General features: G+C 44.3%; 1 protein-coding gene across 50 annotated transcripts in view; it reads left to right on the top strand.

Moving 5' to 3' along the window:
- Window positions 1-14,981, top strand: part of CD44 (CD44 molecule (Indian blood group)) — an 86,197-nt gene extending 71,216 nt beyond the window's left edge. For 46 of the 50 annotated variants that reach the window (XM_036326194.1, XM_036326221.1, XM_036326217.1 and 43 more), the window contains 4 exons: window positions 2,347-2,406; window positions 6,073-6,144; window positions 8,252-8,330; window positions 14,067-14,981. In XM_036326194.1, the coding sequence (XP_036182087.1) occupies window positions 2,347-2,406; window positions 6,073-6,144; window positions 8,252-8,330; window positions 14,067-14,268 (413 nt within the window). In that variant the 3' untranslated portion in view covers window positions 14,269-14,981. Of the gene's footprint in view, window positions 1-2,346; window positions 2,407-6,072; window positions 6,145-8,219; window positions 8,331-14,066 lie in introns of those variants that run through there. The other 4 variants (XR_004970545.1, XR_004970546.1, XM_036326196.1 and 1 more) reach the window with 4 other exon arrangements.
- The last annotated feature ends 7,034 nt before the right edge of the window (window positions 14,982-22,015 follow it).

The raw sequence follows: 22,015 nt of genomic DNA, 5'->3' as shown, positions 1-22,015 counted from the left end.
TCCCCACTGGGGAAGTGCCCGCAACCCAGGTACATGCCCTTGACCGGAATCGAACCAGGGACCTTTCAGTCCGCAGGCCGACGCTCTATCCACTGAGCCAAACCGGTTTCGGCTGTAATTTTTTTGTTTGTTTGTTTGTTTGTTTTTGTAGCATAAGTTCTTTCCCTCTCCTCCCCAAAGAAGAATAAATCTTATGAGAACTCAATATATAAAACAGATGACTGCTGTGGTGACAGAAAACCAGAATGTCACTTGTGTGGCTTTTTTCCGTGGCTGCCCATCCCAGAGATAAGGAGGGACTACTGATAAAGTTTAATTTATAAAAATTAGGCACAGTATGAAATGAACAATAATTAATAATGAAATGGAGTTACAACAATATGTAATAATGAAAGTTATGTGAATGTGGCATCTATAATAATAAAAGTGTAATATGCTAATTAGATTGGATGACCTTCTGGATGAAGCTGGGACTACAAGGGAAGCCCGGGTCCTGGGTGCCAGAGGGAAGCTGGTGCCAGCAGCCAGTGGAAGGAAGGCCTACTCTTGCACAAATTTTGTGCAACGGGCCTCTAGTTAGTAAATAAAATAATGAATACTTAAACACAAGGGTTACTTGAACACAAGCTTCAAGGAAAATAGTCTTAGAAAAAACCTTGGCAATATTGGTAAGACAGAACCCCTCACACCCTTTGGTTCTTTGTTCAACATGGTTCTACCCTCAATCATTAAAATTTCCAAGTATCATTTTCAGTATTTTTCTGTAGAAGTGAACCTTAGAGCATTGTCTAATTTTTCTTAGCAAAATGAGGCCCGTCATGCAACATAATGAATTTAAATTTTAAGTGGCAATTTAAATAGTTACAGTAGCCTAGAAAGATTACATAGATTATTGTTAGTAAATAAAATGCTTTCTACAAAATTGATATCCATGTACTCTCATTTCTTCTATATTCCATGGTGGTGCCAACAGATTTCCATGGTTCTCCATGGATTAAATGATTAATAAGGGATCCAACTCTCATTTTTTGTTTTCTTTCAAAATTCAAAAAGTGCTCATTTCTTTCAATTTTTCTCAGTCTTTATGCTTAACCTTAAGAATTAAAACATTTGAAATTGTGGTGATGGTGATGGTGTTATTGTCGGGGGTGGTGGTGGTGGTTGTGGTGGTGGTGGTGGTGATGTTGGTGGTGATGGTTATGGTGATGGTGGTGGTGGTGGTGGTGGTGATGGTGGTAGTGATGGTGATGGTGGTGGTGGTGGTGGTGGTGGTGGTGGTGGTGATATTGAGGGTGTTGGTCCTGGCATTTCAGCAAATTCTGTTTTTCATTATTCTAACCATGAGCCAAGGAACAAAGCAATGTGTCTCCTCTATACAAGTACACAGGCGATTACAGGTCACCTACCTCCACCTTATGGGAAATGGTGGGGATCTCAGACTATGGCATTTTCCTTATAGGTACCTTCATAATGGGTAACTATAGGCATTTTATGAAACCATTGTCTTTTTTTGTTTTGTTTTAAGATTCCAGTATAGTTTTGGAAAATGTGTGGGGAGGAGGAGGAGGAAGAAGAGTAAGAGTTTCCATATGCTAAATCCAAGATCTGACCTGGGGATCCAGAGTTTAGCAATTCGAAAGCCTTTCGGTGATGGATATTTGAGAAGATGAATTATATTAACTCTTGGTGTTGAAAATGCAGATTTCATTTTTGAAAAATATTACAATTTGAAACATATTCTAATAACCATGAATACATTAGTCACACATTAGCTATCATCTCCCCCTTTCCTTTTCACTTATTTTCAGACATTTTCTTTAAATAAGCAGTTGACTTCTTTCTTTGAATTTAACCCCAAGATCTTGTATGCATACTAAAAGCCTTTTCTATTTCCTGCCTCGGAGAACACTCTTTAAACGTCTCATGACCTAAGCCACAGAGTACATGCATTCCCAGTGATCACATTTGTCATCATTCAAAACACAGAGTCCCTATTTCAAAGAAATAGTATCAAATCCCAACCTCAGACCTGTGAACACATGATAATTTTGTTCACGTGTTACAGTTATTGGGTTTCTACCAAAGCCACACTTCCTCTGCTCATCTGATGGTCTGTGCTGGACCAGATTACCTAATTTTGATGAAATCTCTAGCCTACTGATCAGTGGATTAAGAAATGAATAGAAATTAATATTGTGGAGCCATTCACGGCTCCTTTGCTTACCTTTAAAAGACTAAGCTTTGTGATAAAAGCCAAGGGCATGAAAAGGCAGACACATGCGGAAACGCAGATGGCAGTGTAACCAGAACACACCGTACTGAACCTTCTCTGATTGTTCCTTACAGAAGATGGAGACTCATCTTCCGACCGCAGCGACCATACCACCCAAAGATCTGGACCAACTGGTGAGTTTGAGCTGCGTTAGTCATTTACTCTCGTCATCATTGAACCTGCTGATTATTAATGAATGATGTTTGAGTCATTGTCTCTCAAAGAGTGGTTCTCAAACTCTCTTAGCATGCGTCACCATTGCGGGAAGGGCTTATTAAACCACGCTGCTAGGCCCCATCCTTACTGTTTCTGATCCTGCATGTCTGGGGCGGAGCCTGCGCATGTGCACTTTTACTAAGTCCCCTGGTGACGCTGGTAAGGCTGGAGCAGGGACTGTGCTTTGAGAACGACTGCTTTGGAGGAAATTCTTCCATCTGACAGGATCAGGGAAGAACCCAAGCAGGGTCTCAAGGTAACGTTTCACGACATCAGAGTGGTTAAAAACCTGGGTTTTGGAATAAGAAAGGTTTGCTCCCAGCTCCTCCACATACAAACTGGGGATGTTGCTGAAAGGATCTGAGACTCAATTTCCTAACCAATAAAATAATAATAATAATTGTCATCAAGTCTGGTTTAAAAGACTAAACCAGTGGTTCTCAACCTTCGGGCCCTTTAAATACAGTTCCTCATGTTGTGACGCAACCATAAAATTATTTTCGTTGCTGCTTCATAACTGTAATGTTGCTATTGTTATGAATCGTAATGTAAATATCTGCTATGCAGGATGGTCTTAGGCGACCCCTGTGAAAGGGTCTTTTGACCGCCAAAGGGGTCGTGACTCACAGGTTGAGAACCGCTGGACTAAATGATAGCATACACTGAAGCATTTGACCTGGCCCCCAGCACATGGCATAACAGCTAGCATTTCATCAGAATTTATTGTGTAGTAGGATGGACCCTATCAAACTGCCATTTCTGTAGGTCAATCGTCATATATGAAATTAAACATATTTGATATGTTTCATCTATTATTAACTCACTTGCTCATCCTACATACGCTGTGGCCCACATAAGTACTAGTATCCCACTATTACAGAGAGCACCGAGGCTCAGAGCCGCTAAGTAACTTAGCTGAGTTGCCATGACTAGTGAGTTGAGTGGTGGAGTCACGTTTCAAAGCCAGGCGTCTCCTATTGCGTCTCACAAGCACAGTCTAGAGCAGTGATGGCGAACCTATGACATGCATGCCAGAGGTGGCACGTGAACTCATTTTTTTGGTTGATTTTGCTTTGTTAAATGGCATTTAAATATATACAATAAATATCAAAAAAATACATCTTTGTTTTACTATGGTTGCAAATACCAAAAAATTTCTCTATGTGACACGGCACCAGAGTTAAGTTGGGGTTTTTCAAAATGCTGACACACCGAGCTCAAAAGGTTCGCCATCACTGGTCTAGAGAAAGCAACCTGTGGTGACCATAATTGCCACCCGGCATGCATCAGTCAATGGGTTCCTGTTCGCGGTGGCTCGGAGCACACTCCTGGAAACGTGACTCCAGGCAGCAAAAGTCTGCCACGAAGCAGGTGTCCTGGTGACCAGTAGCGCTGGGGCCGCCGAAAGGCTGTGCTGGTGCTGTCTTACCGAGGTGACCCTGAGCATCGTTGGTCCAGGCACCCCATGCCAGTGAGGTCATCCTTAGAAGCTACTGTCCTGCCTTCATACTTACATTGGAAGTAGAGTTGCCTCCGGGCTTACAGGCTTCACGCTTAAAGTGCAATGAAGATGGACATTTCCATGGTGGTTTTAGTAATAACCTTCTACCTACAGGGACAGGGATGTAGTGGGCTCATCAGAAATGCTTCTAAAGTAAGGACCGAAGTCCAAGGCTCTCTGGAGTGCTGGGGTGGGGCAGTCAACCTTTCCCAACCTCAGTCTCCTTATTAGAAAAAAAGAGATCAGAACACTGGCCTCAGTTACCTCCTGGAGTTCTTGTGAAGAACACGAGGCATCAGGAACTTGAAAGTAACTTAGAAACAACAGGGAGCTGATACTAAAAGGCATGCTCTCTAAAATCAAGAGACTCCAACAACTCCAAGTGCGGTCTATACACCGGCAGCCGAGACACCACCTAGGAGCTGGTCGGAAACGCAGAATCCCCAGCCATCCCGGACCTACTGACTCAAGATCCTCCCGCTCCACCTATATTAGGCTTGAGAAGCACTGCCTCAGACTGTTTTTCTCACGGTTAAGGCCGGTCGAATTATCTCTGTGCACACATCTCGGATTGGATCTCATCTCCAACTGCAGTATCAGTGTTCCTCTTTGCAGAGCTTGCCTTCCGTGCCAGCCCTTCCCTAGCTGCATTTGCAGACCTCTGGGGTGCAAGGCGAGACCTGCTCTATCTAGTCCATCTTCTTGGCTTTTGCTTGAAGTGGGCGGGAGCGGCCTCTTTTGTTTGATTTCTGTGCAGGTGTCTATTGTTCAAACAGGCAGTTCCATCTGGCCTGGGTATACACACACCCAGATCTTTCCTTGCTGGGAGCACTTTTTGGGAAAATAGACATAAAGGGATTATGAGCCCCCTCATGGCCTCCCTTTCAAATAGCAGAGGCTGCTGTGAGTCAGGGAAAGACCAGTGAGGGTGACTGCACCTCTGAGGTGGTTTTCAAGGCCAATGACCTCCAGTTTAGATGGCCAGTACCCCCTGACCTGTACAGGTGGACACTGGCCAGTGACCGCAGACTCTGGGAGGCAACTGGAGAAAGTGTCATGGCTCTTTCTGAGGTTTGTCCACTGAGAGGCCACTGTCAGCATGGCATGCGGTATGTTGAAACGGCCAGACATATGGTAAAACTCGAGTTTAACAAAAACGTGAGATTGCGTAAGCAAGAGCCGACCTATTTAAAATAACCACCATAATCAGACTGTGCACAGTCTGAAGTTTGACTCTTTTAGGGGAGCTTGTCACTATAAGCCCAGCCATCTTCATTCATTGGCTGCCCACACGGACTTCCCTGTTTTGTTTTTTATCCCTTGGAGGCCTTCAGGATTCAGCAGTGGAATCCCACTCGGTAGGAGTTCATGCTAGTGGGATATTTTCATTTCAGTGGGAGCAGTAAAGGAAGCATATAAAATACAAAGAGCCTGGCCAGCTTGGCTCAGTGGTTGAGAGTCGACCTATGAACCAGGAGGTCATGGTTTGATTCCTGGTCAGGGCACATGCCTGGGTTGCAGGCTCCATCCCCAGTAGGGGGCATGCAGGAGGCAGCTGATCAATGATTCTCTCTTAGCGTTGATGTTTCTCTCTTTCCCTCTTCCTTCCTCCCTCTCTGAAATCAATTAAAAAATATATTTTTTAAAAAGGAAAACAACAAAACAAAAACCCCACACACAAAGAAAAAGCAGAGCGTATTCATTTGGGCGAGTCTCCTCACAAAATGTCTTAGAGTTTCTTTTAGAATATGACGCCTCTCTCATTCTGTTAAGCTTCCTGCTCCAACTTGTGGATTCTTTGTCTTGTGATGCTTCCCTTCAGTCTGAGATTTTTATTTGTTTTCTTCTTTTGTGTTCTAGCATAAGAAACTGTTCATTCTTCAAATACAAAGCATGTTTCAATAATATATTGGCCTGCATCAAACGGAACGTTTCTGGGGAGAGTCTTGTAGCCCTTTATAAACGCCTGCGGCCTCAGTGTATAGAGAGCTTTGCAGGACGCAGAGGCTGGCCCCGTGTGCTGCTCTGTAAGCCTCCTTCCGCCCTCCAAACTTTGATTGACAGATGTTGTCTTTCCCCTTAGGACACTCCAGTGGGAGTCAAGAAGGTGATGCCAACACGACCTCGGGTCCTATAAGGAAACCTCAAATTCCAGGTGAGTTTTGAGCTGTGAAGGGCAAAGAAAAATGATGCTAAAAGCAGGTCTCGCTGAATGTCCCAGAAAGAAAGAAGCAACCGGTTTGAAAGCACATTTTCCCAAATGTCCAGCCCTTGAAACTAATAGTTCCTCTTTGCAAGCTAAAGGTGGATGACAGTAACAGATCGGAAAAGATGGGACGTTCTCTTATCCCAGGTCCCAAAGCAGGGGCACGTTAGGTCCGAAAGCTTCCTCCTCACATGCATGACCGCCCAGGGGACTCCATGTCACACCCAGGCCCTGCTTATCGTGGTTCAGTTTCCCCTTTCTGGGGTTGGGGATGGCATGGGTAACATTCCTCTCACATTGCAGACAGGGTATTGGGTGGAGTGAAAACATTCTTCTGGTCCCCAAAGTGCTTTTTCTTGAGGGACGGTCTTCACTGATCCAGACAAAGTGTCAGAATGTGCTAACGTGTGCAGTGAGGGGACCGAGACAGCTGGCTCTCCTGAGTGTCAAGACTTAAGTCACTCGAAGCAAATGCTTTACTTGACTCGGGCTCAAAGTCAAGCATTTGTAAAGGGGGGTTAGGATTACAAAAAAGGAAGGGTTTTCCCAGGGTTGCATACTATCCCCCCCCCCCCCCTTCAGAGGTCTCCAAACTGAGCCTCCCGTGGGAAAGGGAAGAATGTGCTGTGGGCCCGGCCCCCTTGCCTCAGCTTGCCGGGGCACAGCTAGAGGCAGAGCACGTGGAGAAGGCGTGGGCTGCCAGGGAGGACGCGGTGGGTGGGATGAAATTTGCAATAATCAGGCAGCAGGACTTTCCCCAGCCCCAGTGAGAGGGAATGGGGGGCATCTCAGGGCTAGAGACCCAGGAAAGAAGAGAAGTGCTTCTCTCCTGAGGGTCTCCCCACCTCCTGATTCGACCCTGCTACCCAAGCTCACCTAACCAGGGAGAGGTCAGACAAAGGCAGCGCTCCCTGAACAGGAAATCAGAGGAGAACCAAGACTCCCATAGGCGAAGGGGCAGTGACTGACTGTCCATCTTTGTTTCCCAAGCTGTAGTTCATTGCGCAGATACACGGCCCATTTGGCAGCTGACTTTATTCAAGTTGTCCAGTCATATTTTAATACTTTAAAGCTTGATTTAAAAACATGTGTATAACATGTTATGAGTCCATGAGTGATGCATTAATTATTGCAGACATTTTAGAAAATGCAACTAAACAAAAGGACAAAAATACCAATCAGTTATCGACCCCATCATCCAGAAGTACCATGGTTACCATTTTCATAGATGACCTTCCTGTCATTTTCAATGTAATTTATATATAAACATGTAATTATACCATACATGATTTGTTTAGCAAACTACCATTCTCAGCTGGGGGGGCCACAGCTTTCCAATGTCATTACATATTTTTCCCCACATTGTAGTATATTTTATAATGAATGAATCCTAATTTATTCAACCAACTCCTATTGTTGGATATTGGGTTGTTTTCAAATTTTGCCATTATAAATAGCACAGTAATGAACATCTTCCTAGCTAATTCTAAGTCCTCTAAATTCCTGAAAGTGTAACTGCTGGATTGAAAGCATGTGCAGTTTGAAGGCTTTTGACAAGTTTTGCCAAATGACCCCCCTACCCTGCCCGTGAATGTGCACAAGTTCAACCGTCTATAGGTCTGTCCTTTCTCCCACTCACTAGTATATGGCCTCCATTTTTGCTTCTAATCAATGTAAGGTGGGTGCTCTTACATAGGAAAGGAAAGTTCCTTTTAAGGGAAGAATACATTTACTTCGTCTGGTTAATAACTACACCCAGGGCATCTACAAGTTTCAACAGGTCCTTCTACATTTTTTTGGAAACATATTTCTCCTGGAGGGACTTGGGAATCCTGACTGATGGTGAGAGATTAACACAAGAGGCCGGTTGGACAAACAGCTGTAGCAAAATCTCTCTTCTCCTATTATCTGCCTACTGGCTGGGCCATTTGGTCGAATTTATCTGTAGTGCTGATGGTGGTTCTTGTTTGGGCCAGGTCCGTTTATAAAGTACATGTTTATTTTCACAAAATCTATTTCCCAAGGTCACAGGTGTCTTTTTCTTCACTCCCACCAGAGTGGCTGATCATCTTGGCGTCCCTCCTGGCCCTGGCTTTGATTCTCGCAGTTTGCATCGCGGTCAACAGCCGAAGAAGGTAAGGGGATGCTCCACGGAACCTTCGACTTGGAAGGGCATCATTGAAACTTGGGCTCTATGTCCTTTCTGCTCAGAACGTAGCCCTTGGAACCAGCAGCTCAGCCCCCTGGGGCTTGTTAGAAATGCAGAACCTCAGCCCCCCTCACCCCTGCCACCTCCTGTGTCAGAGTCTGTTTGGACAAGGCCTCAGGCATTCATGCACACGGTACATTCATGCTCTGGCACGTAATTACCTGAACCTCCCCTTCTAAATAGTGGTTGAATCTCTTGGGGATCTTAATTGTTATTTTTTTAATATTTCTAATTGATTTCACAGAGGAAGGGAGAGGGAGAGAGAGATAGAAACATCATGATGACAGAGAATCACTGATCAGTTGTCTCCTGCATGTCCTACACTGGGGATTGAGCTGGAAACCCGGAAATGTGCCCCGACCGGAAATTGAACCGTGACTTCCTGGCTCATAGGTCGATGCTCAACTACTGAGCCAGCTGGCCGGGCGATCTTAATTATTTTGAGATTAAATCCCATGGAGACTCTATCTGATGAAAATTATGAAATACCTCACCAAAAAGGCATAAAACTATATATTGATTTATTGATTTATTAAACCAAATATTTATTAAGTGCATTCACAATGCACAAAAACACCATATAAAGATTCAGGGATTGGTCATCTCTATCTGAGGCCCATGGAGCTTTCTAGAACCCTTACTTAAAACAGGCATTGAGTCTGTGTGTTTATTTTGTAAGGACACTGTTTTCTATTTTGTGGACACAGCAGTTGAAAGGATTCAGATCTTGGCCTCAGAGAGCTCCCTGGCAGTGTGGTCTATGAAATAATGAAGAACTTCCTGTAGGAAAGTCTGAATAAAGACAGACAAGTCCCTAGAACTGACATGGGGGCTGTTTTCATCAAAGGTTCCCCTCCCTCCAACCCTCAACCAAGGCCGATTGTTTCAGCAGCTATTTAAACAACATATATTCCTGGTTGAGGTGTGACCAGGCTCCAGAAATAAAGCCACTTCAAGTGAAATGAAGGAAAATAGTCATTCTAGCAACAGAAGAAATGAACTTAGACAAGGATACTCCACAAATATGAGTCTCAATTTCCTGTTTAAGACACTTTCAAGATGCGTTTTTGCTCCGAGCATATGCTCGGGAACATTAAACCTTCTGGAAATGTCTCTTGAGAGTCCTTTAAGATAAAAGAATCTTATTTCCAAGCGAGGGTCCCCTTTATTGTATCACTGAATCATCTAACAGGCCAGAAAAAGGCCCCGGGGTTGGGAGAAGACCTGGATAAAATGATTGAATCCTTCTCTTTGGCTTTTGGAAAACAGCAAATACCCAATTCCACTGCTGCAGGGGGCCCAGGCAGTATCTCTAATTATCCAAGGAAATTAAATAATGCCGTCTGACGCTGGTACCAGTTAATAAAATTGCTCTATTAAAGTCGAAGAGCTGTGTTGCTTTCTGTACCTTTGAGGGCGCGATAAAAATAGTCGTGGCAGTTGATTGTATGGGGAACAAAAACTAGGAAAGGAAATCTGAAAGCCCTCCTGGAAGTCTCCTATGACTAAATGGAAAGAGACTTTTTTATTTTTAGTTGAATTTAAATAATGTGACTTGAGGGACCCCTTACAAAGAGTCTTTATACTTTCCCTCAGCGTCCTTGTTTTCTCTAGCGTTACTTTTGCTCAGTTAAATGTGAATTTCCTATTGCCCCAAGCCTTAGAATGCACTGCCACTGCTCACAGGTACAGTCCATGAGCTCTGCACGTCACCATGGAAACGTGGCCCCTGGTGCTGTCGATGGGGGAGACCTCAAAGAAGCATCTCAGCTGTCCCTGAGAGCAGCCGGAGCTCCCGCAGTGCAGCTGGTTAGCTCACACTTCGCTCCCCCATCATGTGAGCAGCAAAAAGGGCCCCATTGCACCCTCCCCCTCCTCCCAAGGCCAGCAGTCACCCTAGCAACGGGCAAACAGGGACACTTGGGATCCAGCACAGCACGTATCTCACCAGGAAAGTAGCTGCCTGGGCGCCGTAAATTACCATGTCCTGATCTGATAATCAAAAACAGATTTGCCAAGCAGCTAAAGGACGGGTATGGCTTCGCAGGCCCCTGCATGTGTGCTGTGTTTCTGAAATCACCAGCCTTCTTCTAATCCTCTTAAAGGCTGGGCCTTTCTGCTTGGAACATTACATTTTAGAGAGACACAGAATCCTGTTTTCATCAAAGAAAATTTGGTTGAAAGCAGGGACCTACAACAGCCATTTCTTTATTCGGCAGACATCTTTTGAGGGGCGGCTATGACCGTCAACCCTGGCGAGGAGAAAGAGAAGATTAAAAACCAAAAGTATCATCCTTTCCCTAAAAGAATCTTGAGGTTCAGTGGCAACATTGGCCTGTTGGCTGGGACTCCGCTGACATGTATAGAGCACATACTCTGTGCCAGGCACTGTCATATGAATTATGGTTAAAATATAAAAATGGAAAAGCATTAGTCACTGAAGTTGACGTGCAAGGGTTGGCCACAGGTGTCCATGACAACGGCATCTGTGAGTCATATCATCTTAAAGGTGCTCATGCGGGGGTCCCGTTATTCCCTTAGCTCTTTCCATCCCCATCATAACCCACATCACCTTTTCTTGCTGTTCTTCATGTAACCAGAGTCCCTGAATTGCAACTTTCCAATGAAAATTGTACTTTATTCACTGTCCTTAAGAGAAAACTATCGTTTTAGGAGTCAGTTGGGTTGTTATACAGTCATTGAGGCTGAAGGGAAGAAGTTAGGTGCCTTTCCCTTACAGAATTTATCCGATTTGTACGAAGAGGAGAAAAATGATGACCAGAAAAGGTTTCACCAAACAGGAATGATTCAGGAATGTTTCTACACCGACTGCAGAAAAGGCCTTCGCCAGATTTCACTCTCAAGGAGATAATCCTCTTTCCTGTAGACCCCAGTGGGCCGCCACCACCCTCTGTGTGGCCGGTCCTGCCTGCCCTTAAACTGCAGCCTGGCTCCCTAATCCCTGCTCGCCCGACCTTGTTCCACCCTGGAGAACACAGCCGCCCTGCAGAGCTTTCTGCGATGATGGAAAGATTCTACATCTGTCCTGCCCGATCCACAACCACGAATCCTGGGGGCGACTGAGCACTCCAAATGTGGCTAGTGCCACTTAAAGCGAATTTTAAATTTTTATTTATTTTAATGAGTTTAAAATATGTGGCTAGTGGCCCAGCTCTAACACAAAGCACAATACAGCTCTAAAATAGCTTTAAGGATTGTCAGATAGAAGAGACATAAGGTCGTTTGTTAAATTACCCCCTAAAGAAATTCCTCTGTGGCCTAAAGGTAAATCCCCCCCCCCCCAACCCCACGCCCACCCCATCACCCAGCCTGCCCACCCTATCCTGGCAAGGCTCTAGCCTGAGTCTTTCCACATCATGTGGTCACTGCGTGCACAGCTAATGAAAGGATTTCAAGGCAAGGTGGAGTTTGGTGGAGATCTCTGACCTTTGGACTCAGAAAATCTAAGTCGTAGACACCATCGTTCGGCCATAGCTGGCGATGCCATCTCAGATGACAGCCTTGACTTCTGGGATCAGTCTCCAGTTTACACAATGAAAAGGCTGGGCTGGATGACCTCCCAGGTCCCTTCAGTTGCTGCTGTTCCTGTTAAAATTTCTCCAAGAAGAATGAAAAAATTAGGACTTAAATTTTTAAAGTGCTTATTTAGATGCCTGGAGCACAGCCTGCTGGGCTGGGTTATTTATGAGAATCCTCCTGCCCTCCTGAAAGAACTCAGGCAGGTAACAGACGCGTAAATCCACAGGGAAACGTGGGCAGGACAAAGCCCAAGCCCTACAGGTCAGATGTCCTCCACTTTCAACACCAGCTTTGTCTGCGTGAAGAACATCAGTCCTCACTTCACCCCCAAGCCCAAGCTTTTTATGCTTATAAATCCCTTTCCTGCAGTATTACTAGTCTGATGTTACAGAGAAGTAAGCTGAGGTTCAGAAAGGGTAAATGCGTTGCCCCAGGTCACACGGCAGTCAAATCTCAACACCACGCCTCCCGAGACCCGTTCTTGTGTATGTGGGCAGCACCCATACTCCCAGTCCCACGGGTCTGCAGCATTGGTCAAGCATCCTTCCGCTGCCCTCATCAAACATCCGGCCAAAGGAGACAGGATCTAACTCCTATAGAGGAGGTATAATTTCTATTTCCCCAAACAAGAGATTAAAGTTTATGGCCTTGGCAGTCCGAGCAGGAATGGCCCACAATCATGAATAATAGAGGCTTTGTCTGGCAACTCCAAATATCCAGCGGCGAAGTGAACAATTCCGACTTCATACTGTTCCCCGTCTCCAGATGGTTGGCAGCATGAAGAGAGCTGGGCCGAGTCCAGGCTTTGGGTCATAAAGGCCTGGGGTTGAATATTGACTCTGTCTTACGAGCTGTGTGATCTCAAGTTGGTTATTAAACTCCCTGGGCCTCAGTTTCCACTGACATATAATGGGAATAAGAGCAGCATTGTGGGGTTATTGTGAGGATTACATAAAGTTACATGTGAAGTGCCTGGCACTCAGGAGGTGTCCAATAAATGCTAGCCCATTGCCCCTCCCCCCACCCCACCTGTAGTTGTGAGGATCTGCAATTGTGCTTCCATGAAGCACAGTCTGACTTTTAGATGTGCAGCAGCGATCATGTTACAGGAAAGAGGAAGCATTGTGTCAGGCTGCATGGGGTGAGGCAGTGCTATGACAATGCTATGACACAGGGACAAGATCAAGGTCATGCTCTTCCATAGAAAACCTTTGGCATTTGAATCTTAAGAAATGTTAGTAGTGAGAAACCTTAAAGTAGCTGAACTTTTTGCCTTGTGTAGCTCAACCGCCTATAACCAGGGTTATATGGAAGGTAACCAATGTTCGGGAAAAAGCAATACGGCCTATAGTTCTAGAAAAATGTTGTTTCATTCCTCTCAGTACACGCAGTAATAACCCCGACAAGGCCAACATAGTGTTGACTGTGAGAGGAAGTAATGGGACTTTTTTTTTTGAATTGTTGACAGTATTATAGATATCCCCTGTTCCCCCCCTCCCCTGCCTCTTCCACCTAACCCCCACCCAACCCCAAGCCTTCACCACACTATCTGTGTCCATGGGCTATGCATATACGTTCTTTGGTTAATCTCGTCCCAGCCACCTAATGGGACTTTCTTGAATACACAAATCAGAATGATTGGCGATCATCATGTTGATGGTTTATCTGAGTCTGCGGAAATTGCTAAAGCACTAATAGAGACAAACATTTCCATTGCGTAGCATGGTGAAAGGAGAACTAGAACTTGGGAGTCAGATACTCTAAGGGTTGAGTAACCTGGGGCGAGTTACTGAATTTTCTGACCCCAGGGTTTCTTCACCTGTGATAGGGGATAATGACAGCATTGGCTTCCTGAGCTGTGACCACTGCTTCAGAAATCCTGTGAGGGCTTTAACCGCAGATCCTGGGTCCCACTCCTAGGTCTGGGGCTGAGAATTTGCATTTCCAAAAAGCTCACAGTTTACTGTTGGTTCAGGGGACCTCACTTGAAGTGCTGACTGTTAAAAGGCAGTAGGAGGAAACATACTAAGGACCATTATAAACCGTAGTGATAATGATGTTGTCCGTGATGCTGATGATTGGGTCATTGCACCCTTTTCTCATATGATCTTTACATTATCAGGTGTGGGCAGAAGAAAAAGCTGGTGATCAATGGGAATGGAGCTGTGGAGGACAGAAAGCCAAGCGGACTCAACGGGGAGGCCAGCAAGTCTCAGGAGATGGTGCATTTGGTGAACAAGGAGTCGTCGGAGACCCCAGACCAGTGTATGACAGCCGATGAGACACGGAACCTACAGAACGTGGACATGAAGATTGGGGTGTAACACCTATTCCACGACCTTGGATAGAAATCACACATAACCAATACAGGGAGCTGGGACACTCACAGATGCAATGTGCTACTGATTATTTCATTGGGGTTATTTTTTTTTTTTTTTTTTTTTTAGCATAACATTTTCTACTCCTTTTTGTTTATTGTGCTTTGTTTTTTGAAGTCAGTCAATTTATAAAAAGAGCATTGCTTTCTGAAGTGAGGGCCCAATTAACCATCGGCAAGATTTTGACTTAAGCCTCCCACTCCCTGGGGTATGCTATGGATGGCGTCTAACAAAAGCCATAAATGCATCTTTCTGATCCTCAACCTTCCCTCCACCCCACCTGCCAGGTGACAGCCGCATGCTAAGGACATCCCCCCAGAGCTAAGAGGAACTGGTTCCTGAAAGGAAATCTGAATGGGTTCATATTGTCCATCTAGGGGCCCAGTCCCTAGGCATTGCTTTCCATGGGGGTAGGGGACTGGGATGTACTGGTTATACATCCTTTTCTACAGACGCCCTGGAAATTTTCCCAATGCTATTGAGAATGCCTAAAGGGTCAAGCTATTTATCTGTAGTAAGCTATTTATCTGTGTTTTTGAAATATGAAACCCTGGAGGTCCTGTAATTAGTATGATTTTTTTTGTTTTTGTTACTTTGTCAGAGGCATAAAAAGGGTTTAAGTTGATTCATAATAAACATCTGTACTTCTTCCACTTTTACCCTTTGTGCTGTGATCCTTCAGTGTGTTAACCAGCAAGGTCTGGGTCCCAACAGCTCATCAGGAAGATGTGGGAGGGTTCCCTGGAAGACTTCCTCTCAGAGCTAAGTCCCTACTCAGACTACCCTCACTCAAATCTCACAGAAGATCCAGGAAGGCAGTTGAGTTTCTGAGGCTCAAAGGCTTTCTATCTGGTCCTAGAACAAAATTGTGAGAGGAGGGACTTCGCCAACTTTCCTGTTATAATGGCCACCTATTCTCTCCTTGAAGGGCTATGAAAAGTCACATTACATTTGCATGACGTACTGTTGCGGTGTCCCCTTCCACTGACCCCATTAGTAATGTCCAAAAACAATACGAAAGTGCCTTCTGGCCTCTTGTAACCAAGGAGAAGCCGTGGACATGAAAGAGCATAGACAGTAGCCACTGGTTGCACAGGTTGGGGGAGTGGGGGAGGGAGCAGTGTAGATCCTGTTTGAGTATTTTTATGGCTGTATTTGTTTATACCTTAACATTCCATTTGTCTGTCCCCAATGACGGTGCTACTCAGAAAGTTAAGTGCCTGGGGAATCTCAAAAGGTTACAGGGTTTCCTACCTACTCAGTCTTATTACCAGATACCAGGTTTATGGCCAAATAAAAGATTAATGACTTTATCCCTTGGTTCTCAAGTCCTCTGTGGTCTTCATTCACAACTTCAGAAAGCCCCATTCATTGTGGGACTTCCAAAGGCTATTTATAATAGAAGAGATTAGATCTCTATAGTAAGAGCTCCTATAAAATGGGACCTCCTTCATTAGGCCTCTATAAAAAGTTATCTGTTGCCTAAACTAATATGCTTAACTGGCAATATTTCTCAGACAAAAAGAAAAAGAACCCGAAGGATGAGGAGGAGGAGGAAGTGGGGAGAGTGAGGAGGAAGAAGAGAAGAAGGAGGAAGAGAATGTGAGAAGGAGGAGGAGGAAGAGAAAGAGGAGGAGAAGAGGAGATAGGAGGAGAGAGAGGAAGAGGGAGAGGAAGTGGAGAAGGAGAAATAAGGAAGTCTAGAGCTTCCATCTCTTAGGTGCACTACACTTGTACTATTGCCTGAAGTTCATGGACTAGGATGCATTCTCTCCCATTTGACGTAACATTGTAACTCCAGAAGCTCAGCTTGGCTACACATCATTCCTACCAGTGACTTGCCAGATGACCTGGGCTAAGTCATTCACCTGGGCCTTGCTTCTATTAGTGAGGGGCCAGCATGTCATTGTTTGCAAAGTTAAAAGAGGAAAGATGAGAAGCCTGCAAAGCTGAGAGCTTAAAAGGTAATTTTTCCTGTAATCATAAATCTTTTATGTCTCCTGAGGGCTCCCTTTAAATTAGCACTGGGTGAAAAATAAAATGGGACAAAAGACACCTTCATATCTATATTTTGCAGATTTTAACCTGCAGAATAGATTTCTCCAACAAAACCCCTCAAAAAGTTGTACATCAAGACTATGACACCAAGGACCAATTTCTTAGCCAATGTTCATTCAATGCTGTGTTAGTGGGAGTAGGAGGAAGGAAACCTCCCACTTCTGTAGAAGATAAATGTGCTTCCGAACAAGAATAGAATGGTTCATTCACCTTTGTGTCATAGTTATGCCTTTTGTAAATCACTTTGAGTTTTCCAAGAATATTTTATTGTTTGCATGTGTCTGGTGACCATTGTTATTTTGATTTTTCACAGTACTCCCTTCCTCTGACTTTTGTATATTTATTGATGGGCCAGTAACAAGGAAAGCATTGATATGTGTATTGCCCAGTTGAAAGCATTTATTGGAAACTATTAAAAGGCTACAGTTGAAACATTAAAGAAAATGGACTCAGGAATCTCTGTTTTAAGGGGGATGGGAACCTGGGAGGGGCGAAGCTGGGATTATCTGCCTGTCTGGGAAATTTAGAAGCACAAGGTCAAAGGTTTAGGAGGTGGCTGAAGCTTCACATTCACATTATTTTTTCTAAAAGGAAAAACTTCATGGGTCTCCATCACTTAAGAAACTTCTTTTGGAGGAAGTTTAATATTCCATGAAAGGCGTGTGGTCCACATATTTCAAACTAAATGAGATATGAAGTGTTAGTTCTTTAAAGCCAAGAACTACTGGACCTCCAGGTAAAGAGAGGAGAGTGAACATACCTCCATTTCCTCATGCAAGACTCAAAGGACAATAAGAGGTATTCCGAAAGGCATAAACCAGCCGGGCCAAGGAAAATGGAGGAAGAGGCCATAGTAACACAATCTGAAGCTGGACAGTGATGGCTCCTTGGTAACTGACTGAGTAAATGGGGAAAGTTGAGAAGCAACCATATTTGTGTCGCAGAACCCCATCCCCACCCCCAACAAGGCCCAGGAATTGGCAGCATCAGCTACCTCTGGATATGGTAGAGAAGGCGGGACTAAAATTAGGAGGGTGGCTTTCAAGTCTACTTAAAAACCCCAGGTCTCCTTCCCCACTCTAAGTAGCTGAGTGACTGCTCTTTCCCAATGCCAGCAAGTGACAGGAAGTTTATCCTCTGAAGGGGGCAAAATAAAGAGTCTCTGAGTGAAGGAAAACAAGGCACACACAGTTGACACTGGAAATACCGCATTGGCAAGTGAAGCCATGCGTAAGGAATGTCGAGACTGCCTAGCCTTCTCTCGCTACTTGGCTCCCAGACGTCAACAGCCAAGCATGGATCCTCCGGGCAGAAGTTCAGTCTTCCTGGGGAATCTGATAAGCCTGAGAGAAAACCGTAAAGATACTAACATGATAGTTCCCCAAGGACATTAGCCCAGCAAAGCAATCTACAGTGAGGATCACATCTCAAGCTTCAGCAGGACCCACGGGCTCTTAACTTTCTGTAGTTCACTCTTACACATGAGAAATCGAGGAGATTCACAGAGAAGAAAACTTAAAAATAAAACACATCATTAATAACCTCAGTAAGATAGGAGGAGATCGTGTATCTATGAAACAAGAACACAATGCTAGGGCAAGAACATTCAGGGAATACCTAAAGAAAAGGAGCTTTTAAAAATCTAAACATGAAAGCACAGATTTAAAAATAAACTCAATAGAAGGTTTAGAAAATGCAGTTGTAGAAATGTCCCAGGAAATAGAGTGAAGACAAAGAACTGGAAACAGATGAGAAAAGTGGAGAATCATTCTAGGAAACCTAACATGCAAATAATAGGAGTTGCAGAAAGAGAGAAAATGAGAAAGAAATCATCCAAGAAATAAATCAAAACCATTTCCCAGAATTGAAGAATATGAATGTCTAGCTCAGTGCAATAGATGAAAACAGAGCCACAACAAAGCACATCATTTTAAGAAGTCATAACAATGGAGGCAAAAGAGATTATTCTATAAGCTCTAGAGAGAGAAAAAATTGAAAGCATAGAAGATCAAGAATCAAAATAGAATCAGACTTTCCCAATAGCCATATTGAAGACCATGAAACAGTGTCTTCAAAATCCTGAGGGAAATGTTTCCAAGCTAGAACTCTAATTTAGCTGAACCACACATTAAGTGAAAGGGTAGAATAAAGACATTTTAAATAGGCACTGTCATCAAACCTACTCACCCATTCTCAGGCAACTCCCAAGGGATGTACTCCAGCTAAACAAGGGAGCTGCCAAGAAAGGGGAGGGCGTGAGCTTCAGAAAACAAAGTAAAGGAAGGGAATTCCTAAAATGATGATAAAGGGGGATCCCGAGATGACAGCTATACAGCAGCTCTAGGGAACAAGTAGAAAGAGCATGAGCTTTGGAATTAGGCAAACCTGTTTTATTATTGTTGTTTTGGGGTTTTTTGCTTGTTTGTTTTTTAAATATGGTTTTTAAAAATTGATTTGAGAGAGAAATGAAGGAAGAAGGACACACAGAGAGAAACATCCATCAGCTGCCTCCTGCAAGCCCCCTACTGGGGATTGAGCCCGCAACCCAGGCATGTGCCCTGACCAGGAATCAAACTGGTGACTGCTTGATGCATGGAATAATGCTCAGCCAACTGATTCACACTGGCCAGGGCCAAACCTGGGTTTTAATAGGGATGCTACCACTGAACTGTGCAACCCTACTAACACATCTAGCTAGTCTTAGTTTCTCATCTGCAAAGGAGGGGCAATAAAACCTTCATAGGGTCACTAGGAGGATTAAGTGAGGTAATAAGTTCATGGCAGTGCCTGGCATTTATCAGGTTCTCAAAAAGATTGATTCCCATGTGAATATTAATTTATCTCCCCCATAGGCAAGTAGGTACTAAACTTCTCTCTTCACCACACCATCTCCTCCGGTTTCCTGAACTCTAACCAGCTTTTACATGTGTGTTGTTATTAACGTAGGGTACCAGAGACCAGAATATTTCAGAAGGGAAGTCTCCTTATAAGGGAAGCCCTTTGATTTTAACAGAAATGCTGTTTGCTTTCAAAGTAAGACTGAAGAGCAAGGAGTCCAGGAAGCAGATTAGCTGGCATCCCGTGATGAAATCTTGGCCATTCAAGTTGTGGCTGCAGATAAACCAAAGTTGGGGCTCCACCCATGCTTTGATCAGAACCTCAAGACAGTTGTCTCATGCCACCTCTACCCAGGCAGAGCCCATTTCCTCCTCTCATGCCATCTCTTCATCTTGTCCCCACATATCATTGAAGCAGATCTTACTCTGCCATTTCATTAATTTGCCCCTGGGCCTGTCTCTTCCATCAGACAAGTGAGCCTCATGAGAGCAGGATTTGGCTCTGTACCTCCAACACACAATTGAAGGCCAAGATCAACAATAGCCTCAAAAGTTACCGTGACTGAGTGCTTATGGATGCCTCCATTTACATGTCCTTGAGACTTTCCTCCTTGTAGGGAAGCAGAAATCTTACCCCATTTTTAACAAGTGAGACACCTGGGGGTGCAAGGAAGTTAATTATGGTCCCTAACCTACACAAGTAGGAGAAAGTGATAGAACCTGGATAGGAACTCAGCTCTGTCTGAAGTTTCTGAATTAATGTGCTTTATTGCCTATTGTCAGACACTTGGTAAATGAATTTGTTGAAAGCAAAAGATGTCTCCAAATGCTGCAAACCAGGTCAGCATGCCCTTCTGAGGCTTCCAGAAACCACAGGAAGGGCTTGGGGATGAGTAAGTGAAGATAGACTCACCATTTAAAGACATATTAGTGATAGAATTAATTTAAAAACTGTAAACAATCTTATACATGCTGTGTCTATTTGAAAGAGCAGGAACAGATCATGTATAAATACAATTTTTGCTGTGATGCCTCAGGCTAAGGGTCAGGGGAACAGGAAGTCTGGCTAAACCATACTCCTTTCCCAATAACCAGCGCCCCAGCCTCCAACCCCACCCCTTGCCTGTGTTGACATCTGGCCTTCAACACCAGTAGCTTGCCTGTTGGGGCTCCACTAACCCGCCTCCTCAGCCTCACCCCCTCAGGCTTGCAGACTACTTGCTCACCATGTGATGACTACACTTTTCCAGCAGCCTAGTCCAAACCACTTCCTCCTTCTTCACTCCCGAAAGAGGAATGGCAAGAACCTTAGGAAAGGCAGCTAAAGTTTAGTTAGAAAATGGTGGCTTTTAAATTAAAACCCCAAATTCAAACCCAGCCCCTGCCACTTACTCCCTGTATGAACTTATACAAGTTATTGAATGGCCCTGTGCGTGTTTCCTCACCTATAAAATGGGAATAGTGATTACTGCCAGAAAGACTGCCAAGGGATTAAACAAGATAATGTATGTAAAATGCATGGAAGATAAGCACACACAGGTGTTCCTTTCTCCTTCCTGCCATCTTCAATGTTTTTCTTGAGCAAATACACAGTAAGCATGCAGATAGAATATGAATCATGATGTAGAGTAAGTCAAGGTTATTCCAAGAATTTTCTGAGCCCTTTGCAAACCTTTCCAAGAATCTGGGTCCTAAAAACATACCCCCAAATGGCCATCAGAAAGGAAAAGAGGTTCCCTCTGTTTTCTGGGGAAGCTTGGAATATGCAGGCTTATTATCGCCAGCATCTCACTACACAAAGGCGCGGCCAGAGCCAAGCTCTGGGGTGGCTCCTATGTGGGCAGAGAGAAGAGATGGGGTGGGAATTCCAGGGCCTCGCTCCAGAGATCCTGGGCCCACACCTTGGGAACTTTTCCCCGCAGAGGTAGCTAGACGGGTTTTCAGCACTAAAGGCTTTAGGGCAATGCCAACTCCAGGCGAGGTTACTGGAGTTCAGGAAGAGCGTCTCGTTTTAGTTTCTTCGCCTCCCAGGATTCTTTAAATCTCATTAAGAAATGAAGAAAGGAAAGTCAGGAAAAGCTGTCAGATGGATTAAGACTAAAGACAGGGGAATGCAAAGAGGAGCAAGACTTGAACAACTGTTCTGAAAGAAATTAAATGACTACTTATTTATCGAGGACTTTCTGCACTGAGCAGATAGAGAAATCAAATAGGTATAACGTAATCCCAGAAGAGTGTTAACATAGACAGCATCTCCCCTTTAATTTTCAGGGAGGTCTGCCGGCCGCACTCCCTGGGCAGGATTGGCCACACTTGGCCTCTCTTCTCATCCACCCCCCCGAGGCCACGGTCACTGAGCACCTTCTGAAACTCTGGCCTAGGCTATAGTCATCGGTGATGCTGGGCTCTGTGTTAGGCCAGTGCCGGGCTGGTCCTGTCTCCACAGGCACAGACTCCCTGACCCCTGTTTGAGATTTCTTTCTCCTTCTCAAGCTTTATGTAAAAGCTAACTGAGCAAAGTCCTATGTGTCGGTCTGGCCAGCCAAGGATGAGATCAATGGGAATTTTTCCAAGTTCACGGTCTTTCAGAAACTGTTACAATAAAACCTCAATATAATGGACTAATTCAGGCAAGGTGGTGTCTGTTAAAGTCGAAAATCCATTCTATAATAAAGTAGGTTTTCTGAATGAGACATGTGTATGTTAAAAAATTGACAAATTAGTTTACTGTTTTTAAACATGTTTGTGTAACTAAAATTAAGTATGTATGAAAAGTTTAATTTTATACAAAAGTTTCC

This window comes from Myotis myotis, unplaced genomic scaffold (genome assembly GCF_014108235.1).
Source record: "Myotis myotis isolate mMyoMyo1 unplaced genomic scaffold, mMyoMyo1.p scaffold_m19_p_10, whole genome shotgun sequence".
Lineage (NCBI taxonomy): Eukaryota > Metazoa > Chordata > Mammalia > Chiroptera > Vespertilionidae > Myotis > Myotis myotis.
Note: the sequence above shows the minus strand (reverse complement) of the source record. Positions and strands in the feature narration are given on the sequence as shown.